The sequence below is a fragment of the Heloderma suspectum genome, chromosome 1, assembly GCF_057233095.1.
Source record: "Heloderma suspectum isolate Gila_16-S chromosome 1, 16-S_ref, whole genome shotgun sequence".
Lineage (NCBI taxonomy): Eukaryota > Metazoa > Chordata > Lepidosauria > Squamata > Helodermatidae > Heloderma > Heloderma suspectum.
In genome coordinates this window covers 339,135,895-339,158,623 of record NC_139458.1, presented here as the reverse complement: position 1 = coordinate 339,158,623, position 22,729 = coordinate 339,135,895, and the positions used below count along the sequence as shown (strand labels likewise).

Below are 22,729 nucleotides of genomic sequence, written 5' to 3'. Positions count from 1 at the left end.
GCACAGAGTTCTGACTGAAACCCAGAGTGGATTCACCGCCCCACTGACATCAGAGCCACCAGCCTCCACTGATGTTCATCCAAAGCCTACCTTCCTGCAACTACTGCTATTAGATCTACCCATTACCTCTGGCGCAACTAGGAACAAGTGTTTGCACTCTTCAGTGTGACAGAGACCTAGGAGCAGTAGATTTCTCTTCCTTGAGGGATAAGGGAAGGGCTTATATGAGTCCTAATGTGAGTCTGACAAAAAAAATACGAAAAATCTTTCCATGAAGATTTCCATCCATGTTTTCCGGGCTTTTTTTTTTTTTGCTTCTCTGAAAAAAATTATTAAGATGGGCCAAGCATTTTTTGTATTTTGGTCCCACCCCTTTCGTCTTTGGCCCACCCCTTTGCCTTCAGCCCAACCCACCAATGGAATGCAGTCCCCAAGAGCTTCTCCAAAATTGAATTTGGCCCTCAGGCTGAAAGTGGCCACTCACCCCTGACATTTACCCTCCTTCTGTGACTTCACTTTCCTGCCAAGTGCCCAATGGTACCCTGCAAGGATCCAGAGGTGGATGCAGAGTTCGGGGTTGAATTGATGTACTGGAAGTCCGTTCACTTTAATCCACCTGAAGAATATGAGATGTTTCAAGGAAAGAGATGATCTTTCTCAGTTCACAATAATATTCATGGCACTGAATCCTGCTCACAATTGGAAGTGGACACCGGGAGACAGTCTTCTGTGAGGAATAGGTCACATAGTTGATTGGGCACTTGTCTCTCCTCCTTGACTGGACCACTGAAATCACTGAAGCCCTGCACAGCAGCCTGCCCAATCGAGGCGGACAGTATAGGTTAGACAAATAGTATTATTTGCATTGTAAAGCAGATCTTCAGTGTTGGGCCATGTATCTGGATCAAGAACTTTCAAGCCTTCAAGCAGTTCTCTTTATGCCTTTACAGTTTTTTTTGCCTCTCACAGTGTTCACATTTCATGCCTATGTCAGCAATCTGCTCCTCACGCTGTCTGCAAAACTTGAACAGAATTACTTTGGTTTCATGATTGCATTGCCCTTCTTGTCTACATGCAGTTTAGCATCTTTGAAAGTTCCCTTGTGCATGGCCTAGCTCACTTTTTCAGCATTCTTTCCAGGTCTGTTATTGCAAGTCTCAAATATGGCAGTGTGGTGGATGATTAGACTGTGTACTTTAAGGATTATCAAATCTCAGTGCTGAAAGTTCAGGAAAAGTTCTGGTAGCTTAGTCAAGCTACCAAACATCAGTCCCAGGTTCTGCACAAACTGATTACTGTCTTTCAGCTAGATCCTTGTATGTTGCTCTTTCTTTTGTGTCCCACTACTTCTCTTCAGCACTCTCCCCCCAGTGTTTATAAACAGCACGGTAGACAACCCACATGATTCTCAGCGCAACTGATGCCATCTATCTTGTGTTCATTTTGGGGGGAGAGCAAAGATGCAGTCTTTCACATCCTTGGAACATTCTGCTAGTTCTCATTGGTTCTAGGATGAAGAGGGATAAAGGCTATACAGCTTGTCCAGAAACTCATGAAAATGATTTATACCCACCACAGCTTTCACTATGTCACCAACAGCAAGGTCTAAATGACGTGCTGAACAGTGCCAGATGATAAGATTGGGGAAAGATCGGTGAAGCGGTGTCACACTTTCCTAGCATTGTGGAAGCCCCATCACTAGTAAAACAAAACAGTACATCTTTCAACAGATCTGTCCATGAGATTAAAGGAAGAAGCACCACAGAAATTAGAGCAAATGTAAATAATGAGAGTAGCTTTCTTACTGAATGTTTCACTTTCATCCCAACAGAATTTATATTTTTGGTTTCTTTTCTTGAATTATGGCAGTGATTGTCTTCCTGACCTATGTGGTCAATGATGTTTCTGCGTAAACCATTTGAATGCAAAATGTTGCCCATATCTGCACTATTAGCACACTGTTGATTGATTTTGTCTCCAAAATCCCTGAAGAGATGGCTATTCTTTGCTTGTTTGTAAGCCAATGGGAACACTTGTTTACTGTTTCCTTGTGCTCACTTAACTATTCAGTAAATATCTCACCCAGTTTCCTTTCCTTTGATTCTTGTCTGATTCTCAAGGCTGTAGTGTGCTTTTGATTCTCTGTGTTGGTAAATTATGTGGTCATCCTGGAGTTGATGGCAGACGGGTGTGTAGGCATAAGCAAGCAAGTGGCAATGTACTAATTTGACCACTAAGTGACTGCTAGTTTGGAGTTCTCCCTGCTCCTCTGCTTTACCCTTCTTCCTGTTTTGCAACTCAATCTCCTCTCCCGAAAGGTTGCTTTACAATCTAACTCTCCAGATGCAAACATACCAAAGCAAGGAATAAATTTCAGGGGTAGTGGTGGTGGAAAAATTGGGGCAAAGGAGGACAAAAAATGAGAGAAATGAGAGGCTGGGTTAGAATCAGGACATTTCAAATGTAGTGCAACATTAAAGCTATTGCTTCTTTATTGGTGAAACAAACAGGTCTTTATGTTGTGCCTAGATTATCAGTTATTTGTCCTTTGAAATAAGCCATCACTAAAAGGGAAATACCTTCTTGCTATTTGCTCTTGGATTACCAAGCTTTAAACTAATTTATATAATATGTTTCTCTATTGCTGCAAGCTGGAATACACATCTTTCTAATGCTATTGCATTGTGCTTCAGTTCATTCATAGCGGCAAAGACTTTAAATAGCTTCCTTTTCCAACTCCCAACCTCAAATAGGCAGGAGTAAATTCTATGAGATTTAAAAGCTGAAATAATTTTTTTACACTGAGGGTCTTTCTTGGCATTCAAAGCAGAATCCATAACTTGCCATCAATCTACAATACAAAAAATGTTCTCTTGTTGGCAAGCCGGTGAGGTGTGATGGAAGTTTAGATAGGCTCTGTATCAGTTGCTTTTATATTTTTAGCACCTAGGGTTCCAGGGGGTCACCTTCGGAAAGTATCCTCTCATCAGAGCCAATCTAACTTGTCTACTCTCTCTGGTGTTCTCAGAAACTACTGCTGTAGTTGAATATTGGCTCTATGCTACTTCTATACGTCATTGTATTTGTATTTATTTTATTGGGTTTTTCTTTATTTTTGGTTGTGTATGTATTTCTGATCTTGTTGTGAACTGCCTCTGGTGCCTTTGGAGTTTAAATGGAGAAATTTTTTTAAAATAATATGTCATCAGAATGTACTATCCTACCTTTGGGGATGAAAAAAAAACCCTTAATGGTCTGAGAGTTACATTTGGGGGGCTGCTTCTCACCTGCAATGCATGTACCCCTAATGTGGTGATATGTGATTGTCTACTCCCTGGTATTATGTACACTGAATAAGATGGTTGAGTAGCCATGTGCGTATATCATGTGAGTAGGGAGAGGTAAGACTCCCTACTCACAAAATGGAAATAAAAATTTCCATTTATTTGTCTTGTAACACACACTTCCACACCAGTGGGACTCTGCTTTTAACCTCTACTGAGTAGAGGAGCAGGCACAGGCTAGTCTAGAACAATCACAAAGCGAGACACAAAAAGGGAAAAGAGGCAATGGAAGGACAAGACTCTCCAGTGGTGGTGACCTGCAAGGTGTGTGCAATGTTTGTTTTCTTGCCTGAGAACAACATGGCCTACACCTGCAACAAGTGCAAGTTGATCACGCTGCTGGAGGAAAAAGTAAGTGGACTGGAGCGGCGACTGTCAACCCTCCGGGGAATAAGAGAACATGAAGAGTTCTTGAACAGAATGGGGGAACTACAGCAGCAAAGGGCAGACCAGAAGCTTGAAGAGCAACAGCAAGATGAGGCAGTGGGAAATGCTGAGGTGAAGAAAAATGGAGTAGAGGATACTCCTTGGAAAACGGTGACAGTTAGGAGAAGAAGAACTAGACGCCACTCTGCACCAGTGGAAGCGGTGGAGCTGTGGAACCGATTCCAGGTACTTGCAGATGAGACTGGAGGACAGCCTGCAGAGGAAGAATCACAGGGGAACCTGCATGAGAGTGAGCAAGAGGCTAAAGGTCAGTCAAACAGAGGCGATGAAACCCAGGCCTACAAGAAGAAGAAGAGAAGAGTGGTAGTAGTGGGAGACTCCTTGCTGCGTGGGATCGAGACCCAAGTATGTCGCGAAGACCCATGGACTCGCCAGGTATGTTGTCTCCCGGGAGGACAGATTAGAGACGTGACTGAAAGGTTGCCTGCACTCATAAAGCCCACTGACAGGTATCCCTTTCTTCTCATCCATGTGGGAACAAATGATACCGCCAAGCGGAGCTACGAAGAGATCACGTCAGACTTTGAAGCTTTGGGAAGGAAACTCAAGAACTTTGGGGCCCAGATAGTTTTCTCATCCATCCTTCCAGTAGTTAGAAGAGGGATAGAAAGGGAACGAAAAATACTCCGGGTGAATGACTGGCTACGAAGGTGGTGCCGACGAGAGAGATTTGGATTCTGGGACCACGGGCTATACTTCCTGGAAGATGGGCTGTTGGCTAGGGATGGGTTGCACCTCACAAAGGCTGGGAAGAACGTGTTTGGCCACAGCATGAAGAACTTCATCAGGAGGGCTTTAAACTGAATCCTACGGGGAAGGGAGATGTAATGTTGGGGGTAACAATGGACGTAGGCGCATGCACTGCAATGGAGAGAACAGCGCTGATAGCGCCCAATAATAGTCTTCAGACACATGTAGGAAGAAAGCCAGACTATGAAGCACATGGTCTTCGATGTCTATATACTAATGCCCAGAGTATGGGAAACAAACAGAACGAACTTGAACTCTTAATACAGGAGGGAAATTATGACTTGATAGGTATAACTGAGACTTGGTGGGATGACTCTCATGACTGGAATACAGCAGTTGAAGGATATAACTTGTTCAAAAAGAACAGGAGGAACAGAAAGGGAGGCGGGGTTGCACTGTATGTGAAAAATACATATCTCTGCACAGAAATACAGGAGGAGGAGCTTGGTAGCCCCATCGAGAGCATCTGGGTTGAAATAAATGGAGCAAAGAATAAAAGGAACCTGGTGGTCGGAGTCTACTACCGGCCACCCAATCAAGGAGAAGCCAAGGATGAAACTTTTGAAAAGCAAATAGCCAATGTTTTAAGGAAGCATGATGTAGTAGTAATGGGGGACTTCAATTTCCCCGATATTTGTTGGGAGACAAATTCTGCAAAACATGGCCCCTCCAGGAAATTCCTGACTTGTGTGGCGGATAACTTCCTCCTACAGAAAGTAGAGGAAGGAACTAGAGGATCGGCTATCCTTGACTTGATCCTAACCAACAGAGATGACTTAGTGGATAAAGTAGCAGTTACAGGAACTCTGGGGGAAAGCGACCATGTTGTACTTGAGTTCTTGGTTCTAAGGGAAGCAAAAGCCGAGTGTACTCAAACGCGTACCCTGGATTTTAGGAAAGCTGATTTTAATAAACTCAGAACAATGATCAGTAAGGTCCCATGGCAAGCAATGCTAGCGAGAAAAGGAGTCCAAGATGGGTGGGAACTTTTAAAAAAGGAAATTCTCAAGGCACAATCACAAACAATTCCAACAAGAAGAAAAGGTGGAAGACAACAGAAGAAGCCAATGTGGCTTCACAAAAAGCTTAGGGATGACCTGAAAACAAAAAAGGACACATATAGGAAGTGGAAAGAAGGCCAAGTAACAAAGGAAGAGTACAGGCAGGTAGCACAGAATTGCAGGGATGGCGTCAGGAAGGCTAAAGCGGAGAACGAGGTGAGGTTAGCGAGGGATGCTAAAAACAACAAAAAGGCTTTCTTCAGCTACGTGCATAGTAAAAGGCAGAGGAAAGAAATGGTTGTTCAGCTATTAAATAAGGATGGCAAAATGATAACAGATGACAAAGAAAAGGCAGAGGTGCTCAATTCCTACTTTGGCTCAGTCTTCTCCCAAAAGAGGGTCTATGACCCCCCTGGCAAAGGCGAAGTACAGGCTGAAGGGGCAGGATTGCAGCTTGAGATCGACAGGCATATGGTCAAGGAACACCTCATTACTTTGAATGAGTTCAAATCTCCAGGGCCAGATGAACTGCATCCTAGAGTCATAAAGGAACTGGCAGAAGAGCTCTCAGAACCGCTGTCTATTCTCTTTGAGAAATCATGGAGGACCGGGGAAGTGCCAGATGACTGGAGGAGGGCTAACGTTGTCCCTATCTTCAAAAAGGGTAAAAAGGAGGAACCTGGGAACTACAGACCAGTCAGTCTGACATCAATCCCTGGGAAAATTCTGGAGCAGATCATAAAGCAATCCATCTGGAAGCACCTTGACAACAATGCAGTGATTACTCGAAGCCAACATGGATTTGTCAAAAACAAGTCCTGCCAGACAAATCTGATCTCATTTTTTGATCAAGTCACCTCCCTTGTAGACCGTGGGAATGCTGTAGACATCATATACCTCGACTTCAGCAAAGCTTTCGACAAAGTGCCCCATGATATCCTGATGAGCAAACTAGCTCGAAGTGGGCTAGATGAAACAACGATCCAGTGGATCCACAGTTGGCTACAGAATCGGACTCAAAGAGTGCTTATCAATGGGACCTTCTCAAGCTGGGGAGAGGTAACGAGTGGGGTACCGCAGGGCTCAGTCCTGGGCCCAGTGCTCTTCAATATTTTTATTAATGACTTGGAGGAGGAGGTGCAGGGAATGCTGATCAAATTTGCAGATGACACAAAATTGGGAGGGATAGCTAATACTTTGGAAGACAGAAACAAAATTCAAAGTGATCTGGATAGACTGGAGTGCTGGGCAGAAAACAACAGAATGGCATTTAATAGGGACAAATGCCAAGTTCTGCACCTAGGAAAAAGAAACCAAATGCACAGTTACAAGATGGGGGATACGTGGCTCAACCACACTACGAGCGAGAAGGATCTTGGAATTGTCGTCGATCACAAGCTGAATATGAGCCAACAATGTGATGTGGCTGCAAAAAAGGCAAATGCTATTTTGGGCTGCATTCATAGAAGCATCGCTTCCAAATCCCGGGAAGTACTAGTTCCCCTCTACTCAGCACTGGTTAGGCCTCATCTGGAGTACTGTGTCCAGTTCTGGGCACCACACTTGAAGAAGGATGCAGACAAGCTGGAGAGGGTTCAAAGGAGGGCAACAAAGATGATCAGGGGACTGGAAACAAAGCCCTATGAAGAGAGACTGAAAGAACTGGGCATGTTTAGCCTTGAGAAGAGAAGACTGAGGGGAGATATGATAGCGCTCTTCAAGTACTTGAAAGGTTGTCACAGAGAAGAAGGCCAGGATCTCTTCTTGATCATCCCAGAGTGCAGGACACGGAATAATGGGCTCAAGTTACAGGAAGCCAGATTCCGACTGAACATCAGGAAAAACTTCCTGAGTGTCAGAGCAATACGGCAATGGAACCAATTACCTGGGGAGGTGGTGGGCTCTCCCACACTGGAGGCCTTCAAGACGAGGCTGGACAGCCATTTGTCAGGGATGCTCTGACTTGGATTCCTGCATTGAGCAGGGGGTTGGACTCGATGGCCTTGTAGGCCCCTTCCAACCCTACTATTCTATGATTCTATTCTATGATTCTATGACTCATGTAACCTCTTTATGTCACAGTGATGTGTGTTTCTTGCATGAACCTCACATTTACACCAAAGCCTTTTGATGTGTAGAGTTTTGGCTTTGCCTTAGAAGATAAGAGAATACAAATTCAATATGCACATGATTACAGCCTACCAGTATGTTTCAGAAGGAAGTTTGTTAATAAATTTAAACAATCTGATTCTGCCATGGAGGCAAAATGAGAGTTAGCTAATCCAATAAACATGATTTGATTATTTTGAGAACAAACAATTCTAAAAGAAGAGACAGAGATGAATATAATCCAAAGAGAAAGCTTTAGTGTCATCACAGTGGATGCTAGAAACAAAACTGAAGTAGGAACATTAAACCTTGGACAGTTTAGATGTTTTCTTTCTGGTAGTTTTGCAGTAAACATAGTTTGGGTCATTAAAAATAAGTTATATAACCGTTTGACAAAACCAGCACTCCCATTCCTTTGATAAAAAGGACTTCTTCTATTAGATTCTTAACAACAATACAAGCTGAAATTCCATGAGAATCAGAAAAATATGATTTGGGTAGGGTCCGTAGCTTCCTTTTGCATGTAGCAGGACCCAGGTTAAAAGGGTCATGTAGCAGGTGACAGGTAAGACCTCTGCCTGAGACCCTGGAGCAGTGGAGGCTGGTGGCTCTGATTTCGGTGGGGCTGAAATCCAATCTGGGTTTCAGTCAGAACCAGACAGACCTCTAAAGGAGCTATCCAAGGTGCCAAACCCTATTCCCAAAATAGATTCAGCACCTTTGATATCTCCTTTAGAGTTCTGGCTGATTTTGACTGAAACCCAGAATGGATGTACAGCCCCACTGAAATCGGAGCCACCATCCTCCGCTGCCCTAGAGCGTCCCTGCCAGGTGGAGTGGAGAATAGTGAGCTTGAGGGACAAATAATGTGGTCCGGAATAAGGCACTTTCCTGTGTTCTAAGTTCTTATGTACCCAAACTTTAAATTCCTAAATGTGACATTCCAAAAGTGCTTGGTGTCATTTTGATTAAAATATGAAACCTTCATGATTATTTTAAAATAGGTCTCGTATAATCTCTTGTTGGCCACCTTTCTATAGTAAAAACCTGGAATAGTCCACACAGTATAACAGAAATCCTAATGCTGGCCTTCCTCTCTGCAGCAACTTTTCAAGTACTTGAAGAGCACTATCACATCTCCCCTCAGTCTTCTCTTCTCAAGGCTAAATATGCCCAGTTCCTTCATTCTCTCTTCATAGGGCTTCGCCTCCAGTCCCCTGATCAGCCCTGTTGCCCTCCTCTGAACCCTCTCCAGCTTGTCTGCATCCTTCCCAAAGTGTGGTGTCCAGAACTGGACACAGCACTCCAGACGAGGCCCAACCAGTGCTGAGCAGAGGGGGACCAGTACTTCCCTGGATTTGGAAGCCATGCCTCCACTAATGCAGCCCAAAATAGCATTTGCCTTCCCTGCAGCTATACCACATTGTTGGCTCACAGCCAGCCTGTGACTCTCAACAACTCCAAGATCCTTCCCGTTGCTGAGCCACGTATCCCCCATCCTGTAACTGTGCACCTGGTTTCTTTTTCCTAGGTGCAGAACTTGGCATTTATCCCTATCAAACCTCACTCTGATGTTTTCTGCCCAGCGCTCCAGTCTATCAAGATCACTTTGAATTCTGTTTCTGTCTTCCAGGGTATTAGCTATCCCACTGAATTTTGTGTCATCTGCAAATTTGATCATCATTCCCTGCACTTCCTCCTCAAGTTATTAATAAAAACGTTGAAGAGCACTGGGCCCAGGACTGAGCCCTGTGGCACCCCACTTGTTACCTCTCCCCAGTTTGAGAAGGTCCCATTGATAAGCACTCTTTGAATCTGATTCTGTAGCCAACTGTGGATCCACCTGATCGTTGTTTCATCTAGCCCACTTTGAGCTAGTTTGCTCATCAGGATATCACGGGGCACTTTGTCGAAAGCTTTGCTGAAGTCGAGGTATATTATGTCCACAGCATTCCCACAGTCCACAAGGAAGGTTACCTGATCAAAAAATGAGATCAGATTCGTCTGGCAGGATTTGTTCTTGACAAATCCATGTTGGCTTTGCGTAATCGCTGCATTATTTTCAAGGTGCTTACAGATGGATTGCTTTATGATCTGCTCCAGAATTTTCCCAGGGATTGATGTCAGACTGACTGGCCTGTAGTTCCCAGGTTCCTCGTTTTTACCCTTTTGGAAGATAGGGACAACATTAGCCCTCCTCCAGTCATCTGGCACTTCACCCGTCCTCCATGATTTCTCAAAGAGAATAGACAGCGGTTCTGAGAGTTCTTCTGCCAGTTCCTTCATTACTCTGACATGCAGTTCATCTGGCCTTGGAGATTTGAACTCATTCAAAGTAATTAGGTGTTCCTTGACCATATGCCTATCGATCTCAAGCTGCAATCCTGCCCCTTCAGCCTGTACTTCACCTTTGCCAGAGGGGTCATAGACCCTCTTTTGGGAGAAGACTGAGCCAAAGTAGGAATTGAGCATTTCTGCCTTTTCTTATTTAATAGCTGAACCACCATTTCTTTCCTCAGTCTTTTACTATGCATGTAACTGAAGAAAGCCTTTTTGTTGCTTTTAGTGTCCCTCACTAACCTCAGCTCGTTCTCAGCTTTAGCCTTCCTGACACCATCCCTGCAATTCTGTGCGACCTGCCTGTACTCTTCCTTTGTTGCTTGTCCTTTCCTCCACTTCCTATATGTGTGCTTTTTTTGTTTTCAGGTCATCTCTAAGCATTTTGTGAAGCCACATTGGCTTCTTCTGTTGTCTTCCACCTTTTTTTCTTGTTGGAATTGTTTGTAATTGTGCCTTGAGAATTTCCTTTTTTTAAAACTCCCACCCATCCTGGACTCCCTTTCTCGTTAGAGTCGCTTGCCATGGGACCTTAGTGATCATTGTTCTGAGTTTATTAAAATCAGCTTTCCTAAAATCCAGGGTATGGGTTTGGCTACACTCGGTTTTTGCTTCCTTTAGAACCATGAACTCAAGTGTAACATGGTCGCTTTCCCCCAGAGTTCCTGTAGCTGCTACTTTACCCACTAAGTCATCTCTGTTGGTTAGGATCAAGTCAAGGATAGCTGATCCTCTAGTTCCTACCTCTACTTTCTGTAGGAGGAAGTTATCCGCCACACAAGTCAGGAATTTCCTGGAGGGGCCATGTTTTGTAGAATTTGTCTCCCAACAAATATCGGGGAAATTGAAGTCCCCCATTACTACTACATCATGCTTCCTTGAAACAGTGGCTATTTGCTTTTCAAAAGTTTCATCCTTGTCTTCTCCTTGATTGGGTGGCCGGTAGTAGACTCTGACCACCAGGTTCCTTTTATTCTTTGCTGCATTTATTTTAACTTAGATGCTCTCGATGGGGCTACCAAGCTCAGTTTGGGATTGGAGATTCCATTTTGCAGTGGTTCTGATATTACGTGGCAGAGAGGTCCTAGACATGGTGCTGGAGAACTGCTGCTCTACTCAATGTGTCCTCTGGGGAGCTGCAATGTTCCATCTTGTTCCCCATGTTTGCTAACATGTACAAGCAGGAAAATCGTCTGGAGATGTTGTATTTCTCCTTATCTGAACTAAGTGAGGCAATGAAAACCTTGAACAATTATCTGGAGTCAATAGTAGACTGGATGGCAAGATGGAGATTTAATGGTGGTCAGTCTGATTGATCTAGGAGTTGGTGTGTCATAGTAAAAAGGGTCATAGTAAAAAGTACAGTCATGGGCACTTCTCCTCAGATACACAATGGGTGTGAATATTCATACCCAAGAAACTTTTTTTTTCTCATTTGAGTGGTCTCATATTACATGCAAAATACTAATATTAATGGAGGTAATACTGTTTGCAGCCCAGATTATTTTGAAAGTATGTATCTTTACTCTGTAATAACAAATAATGGATTTTTTATACCATTTGAGAAAATAGATGTTTTTATCATGGAATTATTAGGAACTAAAGGATCCCACACAGAAACCTCTATTCTAAACATCACTTATGTGGTAATTTAGCTTCTTTTAAACAATCTCCAGTTGTAGAACTTCCACAACTTTCCAAGGCAATTTTCTCCATTGCTAGATTATTTCAAATTGGAAGATTTTCATAGTGCTCACAAAAGGATGCTCTCTTACTGTCAATTTCCAGTGTTTGGATGTAGAATCCAACTTCTGTTGTCCTTGTATGAATAACTGACATCAGCCATCATTGAATTTTAGTCATGGGTAACGATATTTTATAATGAGAAATGGTGACACATTATCTTTAGCTGGTGATTTTATATTGGTTAGGTTACTTACTGCCTAAGAGAATACAGGAAGTTGCCTTATACTGAGTCAGACCACCTAGCCCAGTATTGTCAACACTGATTGGCAGCAGCTCTCCAGGGTCAGGCAGGAATTTTTCCAGCCCTATGTGGAGATGCCGGGGACTGAACCTGCAACCTTCTGCATGCAAAGCAGGTGCTCTATCACACTGAGCCATGGCACTTTCCAATAACTTGAAAAGTAGCAACAGGAAAGTGGGCCTTAATAACCAATCTTGGTTATTAACTTAAATTGAGAATGACCTTAATAATGGAGTCCTGTAAACTTGTTTAAAAGGGGAGTATTGCCAGGTGAGCATTAGCATGATCTAAGCAGACAGAATTAGAGTGAAATTTCCTTTTGTTGTTGTTTAGCTGCAAGAGAAGCTGCCTGGTTAGAAAAAGAAGAGAGAGCAAGGCAATATTATGAGAAGCATCTAGAAGAACGCAAAAAGAAATTAGAAGAGCAGAGGCTAAAAGAAGAGAGAAGAAGAGCTGCAGTTGAGGAAAAACGAAGACTGAGAATAGAAGAGGATAAGGTAAGCGGACTCTCCTAGAGGATCATCTTGGGCAATAAATTTCTTTCATCATCATCATCATCATCATTATATTTATATCCCGCCTTTTTCCCAGTACTGGGACTCAAGGTGGCTTTACAACATTAAAACGTATACAGTTAAAACATATAAATGGAAATATACAAATGATAGGCAAAGAATGAACTTGTAACAGTGAAAACATGTCTGCTTCAAAGAGGTTCTTTCAAGACAGATGTTGGGTTCAGGGAGATTTCAGCAACAAATTAAAATTGTCTTTGCCTGGGGTCATATTGAGAGCCAGTGTGGTGTAGCGGTTAGAGTATTGGACTGGGACTTGGGAGACCTGGGATCTCGCCCCACTTGACCATGAAGCGGACTGGGGGACTGTGGGTCAGTCACTGACTCTCAGCCTAACCTACCTCACAGGGTTGTTGTGAGGATAAAATGGAGAGGAGGGGGACCATGTAAGCTGCCTCAGGTTCCTTGCAAGAGGAAAAGTAGGCAGGATATAAATGTAATAATTATTATAATGGGAATTTTCTGCATGGACTGAATGAAGACTTGAGGACAACGGCTTGAAACATACTATAATGCAGGCTTTTCCAACCTGGTTCACTCCAAATGTGTTGGAGTGTAACTCCCAGCATCCCCCAGCCAGCCATGCATGGGGAACATGTAGTCTCTGGATGTTGTTGGATGACAACTCCCATCTTCCCTGCTTATTGGCCTTTTGCTGGGGCTGATGGGAGTTGTAATCAAACGACATCTAGAGGGCCACACGTTCACCACCACCGCACTACAGCATGTGGTGCCATATGGCTCAGCTGCTGCTCAGCCACAAACTCCATAATCTACTTTGGCCAGGGGAGAGGAGGTTTGCTCACCTCTTTGCCTTTGAATTACTACTATCACCCATGTGGGCCTCCCTCCTGCATGCTTCCCACAGCAGAGAGGAAAGAAATGTCGGAGGACCACTGTTAATTAGCAATAGTGACACGTGTGGACTGCAGGAGGGTGGATGCTCATGGAATTTATCCCTGTCCTCATTCAGAACACCTGTCTGGGCACACCTAATGATAAAGCCAGTGTGGTGCAGTGGCTAGAGTGTTGGACTGGGAGTCAGGAGATCTGGGTTCTAGCTCCACGAAGCTCACCGGATGACTTTGGGCCAGTCACAGACTCTCAGCCCAACCTACCTCACAGGGTTGTTGTTGTGAGGCTAAAATGGAGAGGGGGAGGAGGAGGATTATGTACGCTGCCTTGTGTTCCTTAAGGAGGAAAAAAGGCAGGATATATCTCTAATAAATAAATAAATAAAATGAACACATTTTATTCATATTATTGTATTTTCACTTTTAAAATGATCAAAGCAGAGCTGTACGAGGTCGCTATGTGTTTCTTATTAGGAGCGACATGAAGCTGTCGTGCGCCGCACAATTGAGAGGAGCCAGAAACCGAGGCAGAAGCAAAATCGGTGGTCCTGGGGAGGTCCACTTCATAGCAGCAGCAGCATTAATAATACAGGTAAAAGTGGAGGCAAGGTGTCTCCGCCTGTCTCTCTGTCTTTGTGCTAATCGGTATATATGGGTTCTGATTGAGGAAGCCTCTTTGCAGACTGAATTACATTAATTGTCTTTAATTGTCTTGAGATGTGCATGCTTCTTACCTTTATGCTTCGTAATCAAGAATGAGAAAATGAACTAATGCGTGGACAACTGATTACTCTTTTTAACTCCATCTGTATTTGCACTTAATTTTCTTTGTTCATCTCTCTGTGACCTTGTGTGTCTGCCTGCAGTCTGTCTGTCTCAGCCAAGCTTTCTAAAATCATGTATTTGCTAGACATTATTAATAGTGAGTATTTAGAGAAACAATGTGAATTCTTTTTTTAAAAGTGGACACCAAGATATATTTTGTTCTTACTTTGAATGCCGCTATTTGGGCGCGGAGGTTTCCAATATTAATGAATATTGAAAAACCCTTAGGTAGCTTTTGCCTTTCCTCTGAACAAGCTGTTTTTTTGGCAAAATATCAAATACTTAAAAATTAGAGTTGTGTTTCATCTCTTTGGTATTTCCCCAGAAATATTCTGTATATATAAATATTAACTTATGGGTTTAATTTTAAAGAGATTCCCAATATATTTAGGATTCACAGGAAATTGTATATGTCTATTAAATACTTGCTTTTCCTTCCATGCAAATGCACTAATGGGTGTTACTTCATTTATCTCAGAACAAAGATTTGTATCATCGCTCTCACAACAAATAAGACATTCATATTACTACTACTTCACTGTGATGCAAGATCAATAAACAGTTGCTTTTTTATAACAATGTTCTACCTATTCTCTGTGCTTCTCGCTATATAACTTGTTTGCTGCCTTTTAAGTTTTTATTTACTTCTAAAAATCGTTGTCTTGCATTCTGTCTCTAGGTTATTTTGTTGGGTCATCATTCACCTTTCTCGATTTAGCAGGCTTGGAGTACCACTTCAGACCTCTGGGTGGTGCTAGAAAACCCGGTACATAAATCACTGATTTGATGATTTTGTCACCAGTAGTTATCTCCTCAGAATAGGACCAGTACACCAGTAACTAAACCATCCTATGTTAGACACCGTGCATGCCTAACACCTGCCGCATAGACTAGAGCTGATAGATAGCCCCCACTGTCTTCCTCAAATTTACCAAGCTATTATTGGGTGACTTAAAGAATGTGGCACAACTTCTCAAAATTCAGCATACCATTTCGAAGAGATTCTGTTCATATACAATATTTGGAGTTCTTTCCACTTCAGAAACAACATTTTCAAGCACCCTTTTAGGAAAAAAAGAGACTTATTTAATCTAGTTTTCTTTATTTCTCTCTCTTGTACTGTTGAAAATCCTTTTAAATTGTCCATTTACCTTTCAGTGCTCTTGAAATATCTATTACATGCTCAGTATGGTGCAGCTGCTGACTTTGCAGCATTGGAGGAGGTGATGCAGTGTGCTACCGCATTCTAAAATCTAAGTCAGCATTTTAGAAAAGCAAAATAAATTCCTATTGTAATTGTACAAAATATGTGTGCTGCAGATTGGCCTTCAGGTTACCACTCGCTGCTCCCTCTCTCCAATGTGCAACTTCTGTCTATCTAAACATCCTTCTGGACTACATAGCAAAAGACCTTCTGAGCATGTCTGCATCAGCACTTCCACCTAGCATTTCTTCGTGTTCTGTTTCTGACTTCTTTCATCACTCCAAACATCGCTCTCCACATGTCCTCCTTTTCTAAATTGTGGCTTATTTGAGAGGAATGGCTTTAGGCCGCTTAAAAGAAGAATGCCAAATACATGCATAGACATACAGCTATGTATCCTAGGATAAATAGCACCCTGGTGGAGGAGTGCCTTCAGCGCGCCCCATCAATGCATAGCTTTCTTTTTTAAAGAAATTATCTATAGGTCTCATAGTGATTAGTATTTGTAGTGCTTACAGTACTTGGTAATGTTGCTTCAATGTAAAGCCATGTTGGTCTGATTTTTATCTAAAATGAATGACATCATACTGGAAATTTGAAGGAAAAAAACCCTTTACAGCAAATTGATTGAAGTTAGTTTTTGTAGTTAGTACCCAAACAGCCTGTAGAACTTTGTGGGGGAGGAGTTAAAGACACTTAAGGTGCAATCCTATGCATGCTTAGACAGAAAAAAGTCCTACAACTCCCAGCATTCCCCAGCCAACCATGCTGGCTGGGGAATGGTGGGATTTGTAGGACTTCTTTCTGTGTAGACATGCATAGGATTGCACCCTTACTGCTTTTTTCCCATCCTTATTCAATGTAGACAGTAAATCAAAAAACAAAATGCCTTCACTGAGCTTAGCTCAGTGTCCCCCTTAGCTTGGTGCCCAGGATAAGTACCCAGCTCCCCCATTCAAAAGGCCAGCTCTGTATGTATCTGTACTGCAGTAGCTAATTTTATTGTGCTGTCCTTTTTTTCCTTTTTTCTTTTAAGGGCTGTTAATAAAGACGAAATTCCACTGTGTGATTACAAAATACCTGGGATTATACATCGCAGTGGTAGGAAAGCACTGTGTAAATGGTGCAGAAGATGGGTAGTAGATGGATATATACGCAATCAAAGTTATAAGAAAAGAAGCCCTTATAAAAAGTGGAAAAGGAGGGGTGGTATAGTGGCTGGGATTAATGTGATTTTGGAACGTTTGTCCAAATGGCCATTCAACAATGGATGCTTTGGTATCTATTTTATGAGACACTAACTTTACTGGAGGAAAAAAAACCCAACAATCTCGAAAATATTTATTTACATTTATTACCCAACTTTCCACACAATAATATACGATCTAAAACAATCTTGTAAATTGTAAAGTTGTATATAAAACAAGCAGGTAAAATAGAAATATAGGCCTATTTGTGTAAGGACATGGGGTTAGGTGTGGATCGCACATGCTTAACACAGATAACTTCATGAAAATCGCCTTATACCTTCTGTGATTTATCTACAGGAAATCTTTGAACTTAAGGTCTGCCTAACTTTTCATTCCCTTTTTTGCTCACATTACCTGTCATGTATGCTGTTTCTCACCCTAACACACAATAGCCTAATAGCCAAGTGTTTGTTTTAATTATTTTATTTTTAAAGGATTCAAATATATTTAAGCATACTAGTCTACTTCTCTATAATTTCCCATTTTTCCTCAGGCTTACTGCATCACCCTGCTTGTAAGTGCAATGAGATGGACATGAAAATCTCATTGTGTTTTTCTTAACAATTCATTCAGATTTGTCTCATAACATATATTGCTGCTTAATTGAACGAATAATGATGGCAGGTTGGCTGCAACCTGAAATTATCTGTGTAATCCTATATACATATCTGCTCAGAACTAAGCCCTACTGAATTCAATTACTCCCAGGTACGTGTATCTAGTATTGCAACCCTAAATCATTTTGTGCCCAGTCTTTGAGTCACCTATAAAATTCCCCTTGAAAAGTCCTTCCTATAAGATGTCATCTTATAGAAAAAAAATAGTCCTATTTACTCTTCCCTCTAGAGGACTAGGACATTGCATTGCTGCATGTGGGCTGTCAATTAGCATTATTTCCATTTGTTTTAGATCCAGACAGGCGATCTGTTTCAACAATGAACCTTTCGAAACATGTTGATCCAGTCATTAACAAGCGGCTCTCCTCCTCATCTGCAACATTACTAAATTCTCCAGACAGAGGTACAGTTTAAAAAAAAGCAACTGAAAAGAAAAAGGCTAAAAATGTTCTGTACTATGCCGAAACCATTTTGAAAAACTGAACCAGATCTTAAGTCATTTTCTTTACATTATTAGAGGAAAGTAAAAGGCTTCAAACACAAGGCCATATTTTGGCATGACAAAAATATCACATTTGTAAATAACAAAACTTTCCTGAATCAGTACACGTAGCAAGTGCTAAAAGCAGTGCTTCTGTCGGTTTTTTAGTAAATGAAATTTAAAAAAAACTAGAGAACCAGCTCATCTCTCCATTGTGCATGGAATCCATTTTAGTTTTTGTGCATCACTACTAGACCATACTCATTTGGTTATTGTTTTTTATTTCACCGCTTAAAAAAAACCTTCTTGGATTTGTCCAGGTCAGTCAGATTGCTGACTTCAAATGGCTAAGAAATTGGATATTCGGAGTCTCTATCAATTTTATATGTTGACAGTTTTAGATAGAGACTTTATTCAAAATCATATTTCAGTCTTTTGGGTTTTTGAAGCAAAAGAAGGCTAAATGAGTTGCTGTTTGTATTCTAAGATTTTACTGGAAATAGAGATGAATGTAATCTTCCTTTAGAAACTTGTAGATGTAATGTATTCTTTCAGTGTTAACCAAAATATCTAAAGAGTGTTGCCCGTTGGTTGGGTGTAGAAACACATTTTTACATCAAAGGCTGATTATATTTTTTATTATATTGTGAAACTGGTTGGAAGGTATTATATGTTCGTTAATCACAAGCTGCAATCCTTTATGCACTTACCTTGTAGTAAGGCCCATTGAACTCAATGGGATTTACTCTTAAGTGGACATGTATAGGATTGCTCTGACTATATCCCTAAAATGTATTGTTTTTATGTTCAGTATATGTGTATGCTTTACTGCATGTATGGAAAGATATATGTGCTTATGCTGTGTTATGTGCCAGGCTGACAGTTCATATGCACTAACTCTGAAATATTGTCTCAGAGTGACACATCTGTCTGTACAGCCTTTTAGGCAGCAAAGCACACTTTCTCAACTAATTGGTTTTACACAAAGAAAATAGTTTCTTACATTTCCATATTAATTAATTGAAATTTGCAAAGACAGTTTTCCTAAAACTAACTCTACTTTGAAGAATGATTGTTGCAGGTTCATTATAAAACATATTAGTGATGAAACCCAGAAAATACATAAGGTATCCAACATAATGCTAGTGAAAATACTAAAATACGTGGCATTGTTTTACTAGTCATTGCGTGTTCTGCTAGTGGAACAAGTAGCGCAAGCAACATCTAGCAAAATGTTGAAATCTTAAGGAGTTATACAGTGGTTTTCACAATGGCTGAAGTGCTTGCACAAGCAGAATCAAAGTACCGGATTTGACAATACTGCAAGGATGAAAATGGGATTTCTACAAGCGTTAGAAGCTTTGCGCTAACAGCATAATGCAATTGGATGCGATGTGTTTATTGCAAGTGATGTTAGTAGATAGGTGGGTTGGTTTTCAGGTGATAAGAATTTCGAAAGGAATGGTTGTAATCTCATGTGCGTTGCTCCTGAAAAGTGTACTCTTTAAATGTACTTTCCCACTGCCCCAAATGCAATTGTTCCACGTACATTTTGCCTCCAGTATGTTCAGCCATAAGCCCTGCAAACAGCATGTAAAATGAATGTGTCACCCTGTTTTACTGTGAAAACACCCCATGAGTTTAATGTATTCATTTATTTGTTTGTTTGTTTGTTTATTTCATTTCTATACCACCCAATAGCCAAAGTACTCTGGGCAGTTCGCAAAAATTAAAACCAAAGAGCACACAATAAAACAATATAAAATATATAAAACATTAAAACCACAGTATAACAATACAATCAGAATAAAACCTAGCAGCAATGCAGGGATTTAAAATACATATTTAAAACAGCAAAGCTAAAAGTCTAGAAAGCTAAAATACTAAAATGCCTGGGAAAATAAAAAGGTCTCACCTGGCGCCAAAAGGAATACAATGTAGGTGCTAGGCGAACCTCACTAGGGAGCTCATTCCACAGCTGGGAATTGATGACCCTTGCCTATCAGACTTGATCCTTCTAGCTCCCAGCTTCAGTTGCTGGAGTATGATAGGGTTTTGAAGAACTGGGTGTCGTCATGACTACAGCCAGCTTGGTTTCTTCCAGGCATTCAAGATTGTGACTCCCATACCCATGATCGCATTGCCCCTGGGAATGTTTTGAGAGAAGTATGACAGGATAGAACTCTGCTCATGTCTGCATTTTTCATGACAGAGAAACTCAGCACTATCCAAGGGTAATTCCAACTTCATGCTAGCAGATGTCCACTAGCATGGCAAGGCTTTCTTCTTCTCTCTTCTCCCACCCCCAGCCCTCCACACCACCCTGAAATCCACTCTGGAAGGTTTCACAGCCCTCTGGAGCAGAATCTGAGAGTGTGTGCAGGGTGGGGTGGGGGCTGCAGGGGGAGGTAGAATTGTCCCAGTTCCACGGATGGAACTGCTTCCATCAGTGGAACAACACTGTTGCATCCAGCCCGCTGATAACAAAAGTTTGGATTGGCATACTTTCTCGATATGTGTAACAAGCGGACAGACATTTAATACTTTTCCCTTTCAAGTACAATGTCATTTTTAATATCTTTTATACATCTGGTTATAAAGATGGATTTTGTTCTGATTCCTCCTGATGCTCATGTACGGTGCCTGAAACTCCGAAACGACAATCCAAAGATCCATGTAGTTAGCCATGAGGGCTTCTAATTTGGTTTTCCATCGCAGCAAGCTTGTGTGCCCCTTGACAAGCATATTTTGAATCTGAGTTTCAAAAGTAGTTTGACTTGTGATATGGCACACTGAGATGGCAGGCAGAAAAAACACTGTGTGTGAGGAAAACTCGTGTGCCTCTCTGGTAAATGGCCTCTCTGGATCATAGAATCATAGAATCATAGAATAGTAGGGTTGGAAGGGGCCTACAAGGCCATCGAGTCCAACCCCCTGCTCAATGCAGGAATCCAAGTCAGAGCATCCCTGACAAATGGCTGTCCAGCCTCGTCTTGAAGGCCTCCAGTGTGGGAGAGCCCACCACCTCCCCAGGTAATTGGTTCCATTGCCGTATTGCTCTGACACTCAGGAAGTTTTTCCTGATGTTCAGTCGGAATCTGGCTTCCTGTAACTTGAGCCCATTATTCCGTGTCCTGCACTCTGGGATGATCAAGAAAAGATCCTGGCCTTCTTCTCTGTGACAACCTTTCAAGCACTTGAAGAGTGCTATCATATCTCCCCTCAGTCTTCTCTTCTCAAGGCTAAACATGCCCAGTTCTTTCAGTCTCTCTTCATAGGGCTTTGTTTCCAGTCCCCTGATCATCTTTGTTGCCCTCCTTTGAACCCTCTCCAGCTTGTCTGCATCCTTCTTAAAGTGTGGTGCCCAGAACTGGACACAGTACTCCAGATGAGGCCTAACCAGTGCTGAGTAGAGGGGAACTAGTACTTCCCGGGATTTGGAAGCGATGCTTCTATGAATGCAGCCCAAAATAGCATTTGCCTTTTTTGCAGCCACATCACATTGTTGGCTCATATTCAGCTTGTGATCGACGACAATTCCAAGATCCTTCTCGTTCGTAGTGTGGTTGAGCCACGTATCCCCCATCTTGTAACTGTGCATTTGGTTTCTTTTTCCTAGGTGCAGAACTTGGCATTTGTCCCTATTAAATGCCATTCTGTTGTTTTCTGCCCAGCACCAGGATCCTGGTTTTAAATATGAATTGGAGCCAAGTGTCAGAGTTCTCTTTTAAAACATGGCAATAAGTTATCCTTTCAGAAATCTGAGGAACTAAATGTAATTTTAAGGACTATCTAGTATGCATTTTTCCCTTTAGTTATAAAAATACATGCCTCAAGGTTAGGAATATCAGCTCACTTTTCCTTCTCCCTCCTCATGACAAATGTGTGTCTGGCAACTCTATACAAAAAAGAATTTACCGTTCTTGTATTTGCTATTACTTGTTGTATTTGCTCCTGCAAGTGTATGTGTGTGTGTATACATATATTGTATTTTTGTATGTACTCTTTGTGCTCTGCTGTGCTGTGTGAGGTCTATGATGTAGTACAAAAAGTTGTTTCCTTTGACAGAGGCATATAGTTGTTAGAAAATTTTCTAAAAATAACATTGCCTCGCAGAATAACTCAAGACAGCTCTGCTTTTGGAACAGTTGCAAGGCGTAAACTGTGATATGGAGAAGCATGGCTAGGAATCTAAGGTATTTATTAAATGTCACTGTATAGCAGGGGTGCAGAACCTCTTTCAGACTGAGGGCCAAATTCCATTTCAGCGAAGCTCTCAGTGGCCACATTCCTGTGATGGGTGGGGTGAAAGCAAAAGGGGTGGGGCTGACATAGCAAAAATGCCAACATATTTTAGCTTAAAGCTCTCACTGCCTTACGAGAGGCATTTCAACTTTTTAGAATTTATTTTAAAGGGTTTACTCTAACTGTGACTACATCTGGATCCAGCCCACTATCTCTTATGTATATGATCAATTAATTGTGGACAATAACCTTCTTGGCTAATAAAACCAGAAGTTAAAAATATACAATGGCAGCAGGCCTTTGTGCTATTACATTTTGTAATTCCATTTAATTCTTTAATTACACCTCTGGTAAGTGAATGAGAAGTGGCCCTTAGCTTTAACATTGGCTTCCACAGGGCACATAATTCAAATTCTTTAGTCTTGTTGTTTGCTCTCATTTTATTCTTAAATATACATTCAGAAGCTTTTGCTGAGGATGAACAACACAGTTCAATGATCAGACTTGAATCTAGAGTTCAACTGTATACTAAATTTGGTGTTTAGTAAATTTGGATTATCAGTGATATTTTGGAAACATTCCAAGCCAAAATTTTGTTTTAGTCCATCTCTTGCTTTTTATATACTAATTTTAACAGTAAATATTGCTAGTCCAGTATAACAACATTCGTTGAGAATCACTTTCCATTCTAAGGTATTATACA

The 22,729-nt window shown here is 41.6% G+C and overlaps 1 protein-coding gene across 11 annotated transcripts in view; it reads left to right on the top strand.

Moving 5' to 3' along the window:
* Window positions 1-22,729, top strand: part of MAP7 (microtubule associated protein 7) — a 149,419-nt gene that overhangs the window by 94,982 nt on the left and 31,708 nt on the right. For all 11 annotated transcript variants that reach the window (XM_084827649.1, XM_084827648.1, XM_084827644.1 and 8 more), the window contains exons 4-6: window positions 12,309-12,472; window positions 13,879-13,996; window positions 17,593-17,703. In XM_084827649.1, coding sequence (XP_084683775.1) covers window positions 12,309-12,472; window positions 13,879-13,996; window positions 17,593-17,703 — 393 coding nt within the window. The remainder of the gene's footprint in view (window positions 1-12,308; window positions 12,473-13,878; window positions 13,997-17,592; window positions 17,704-22,729) is intronic.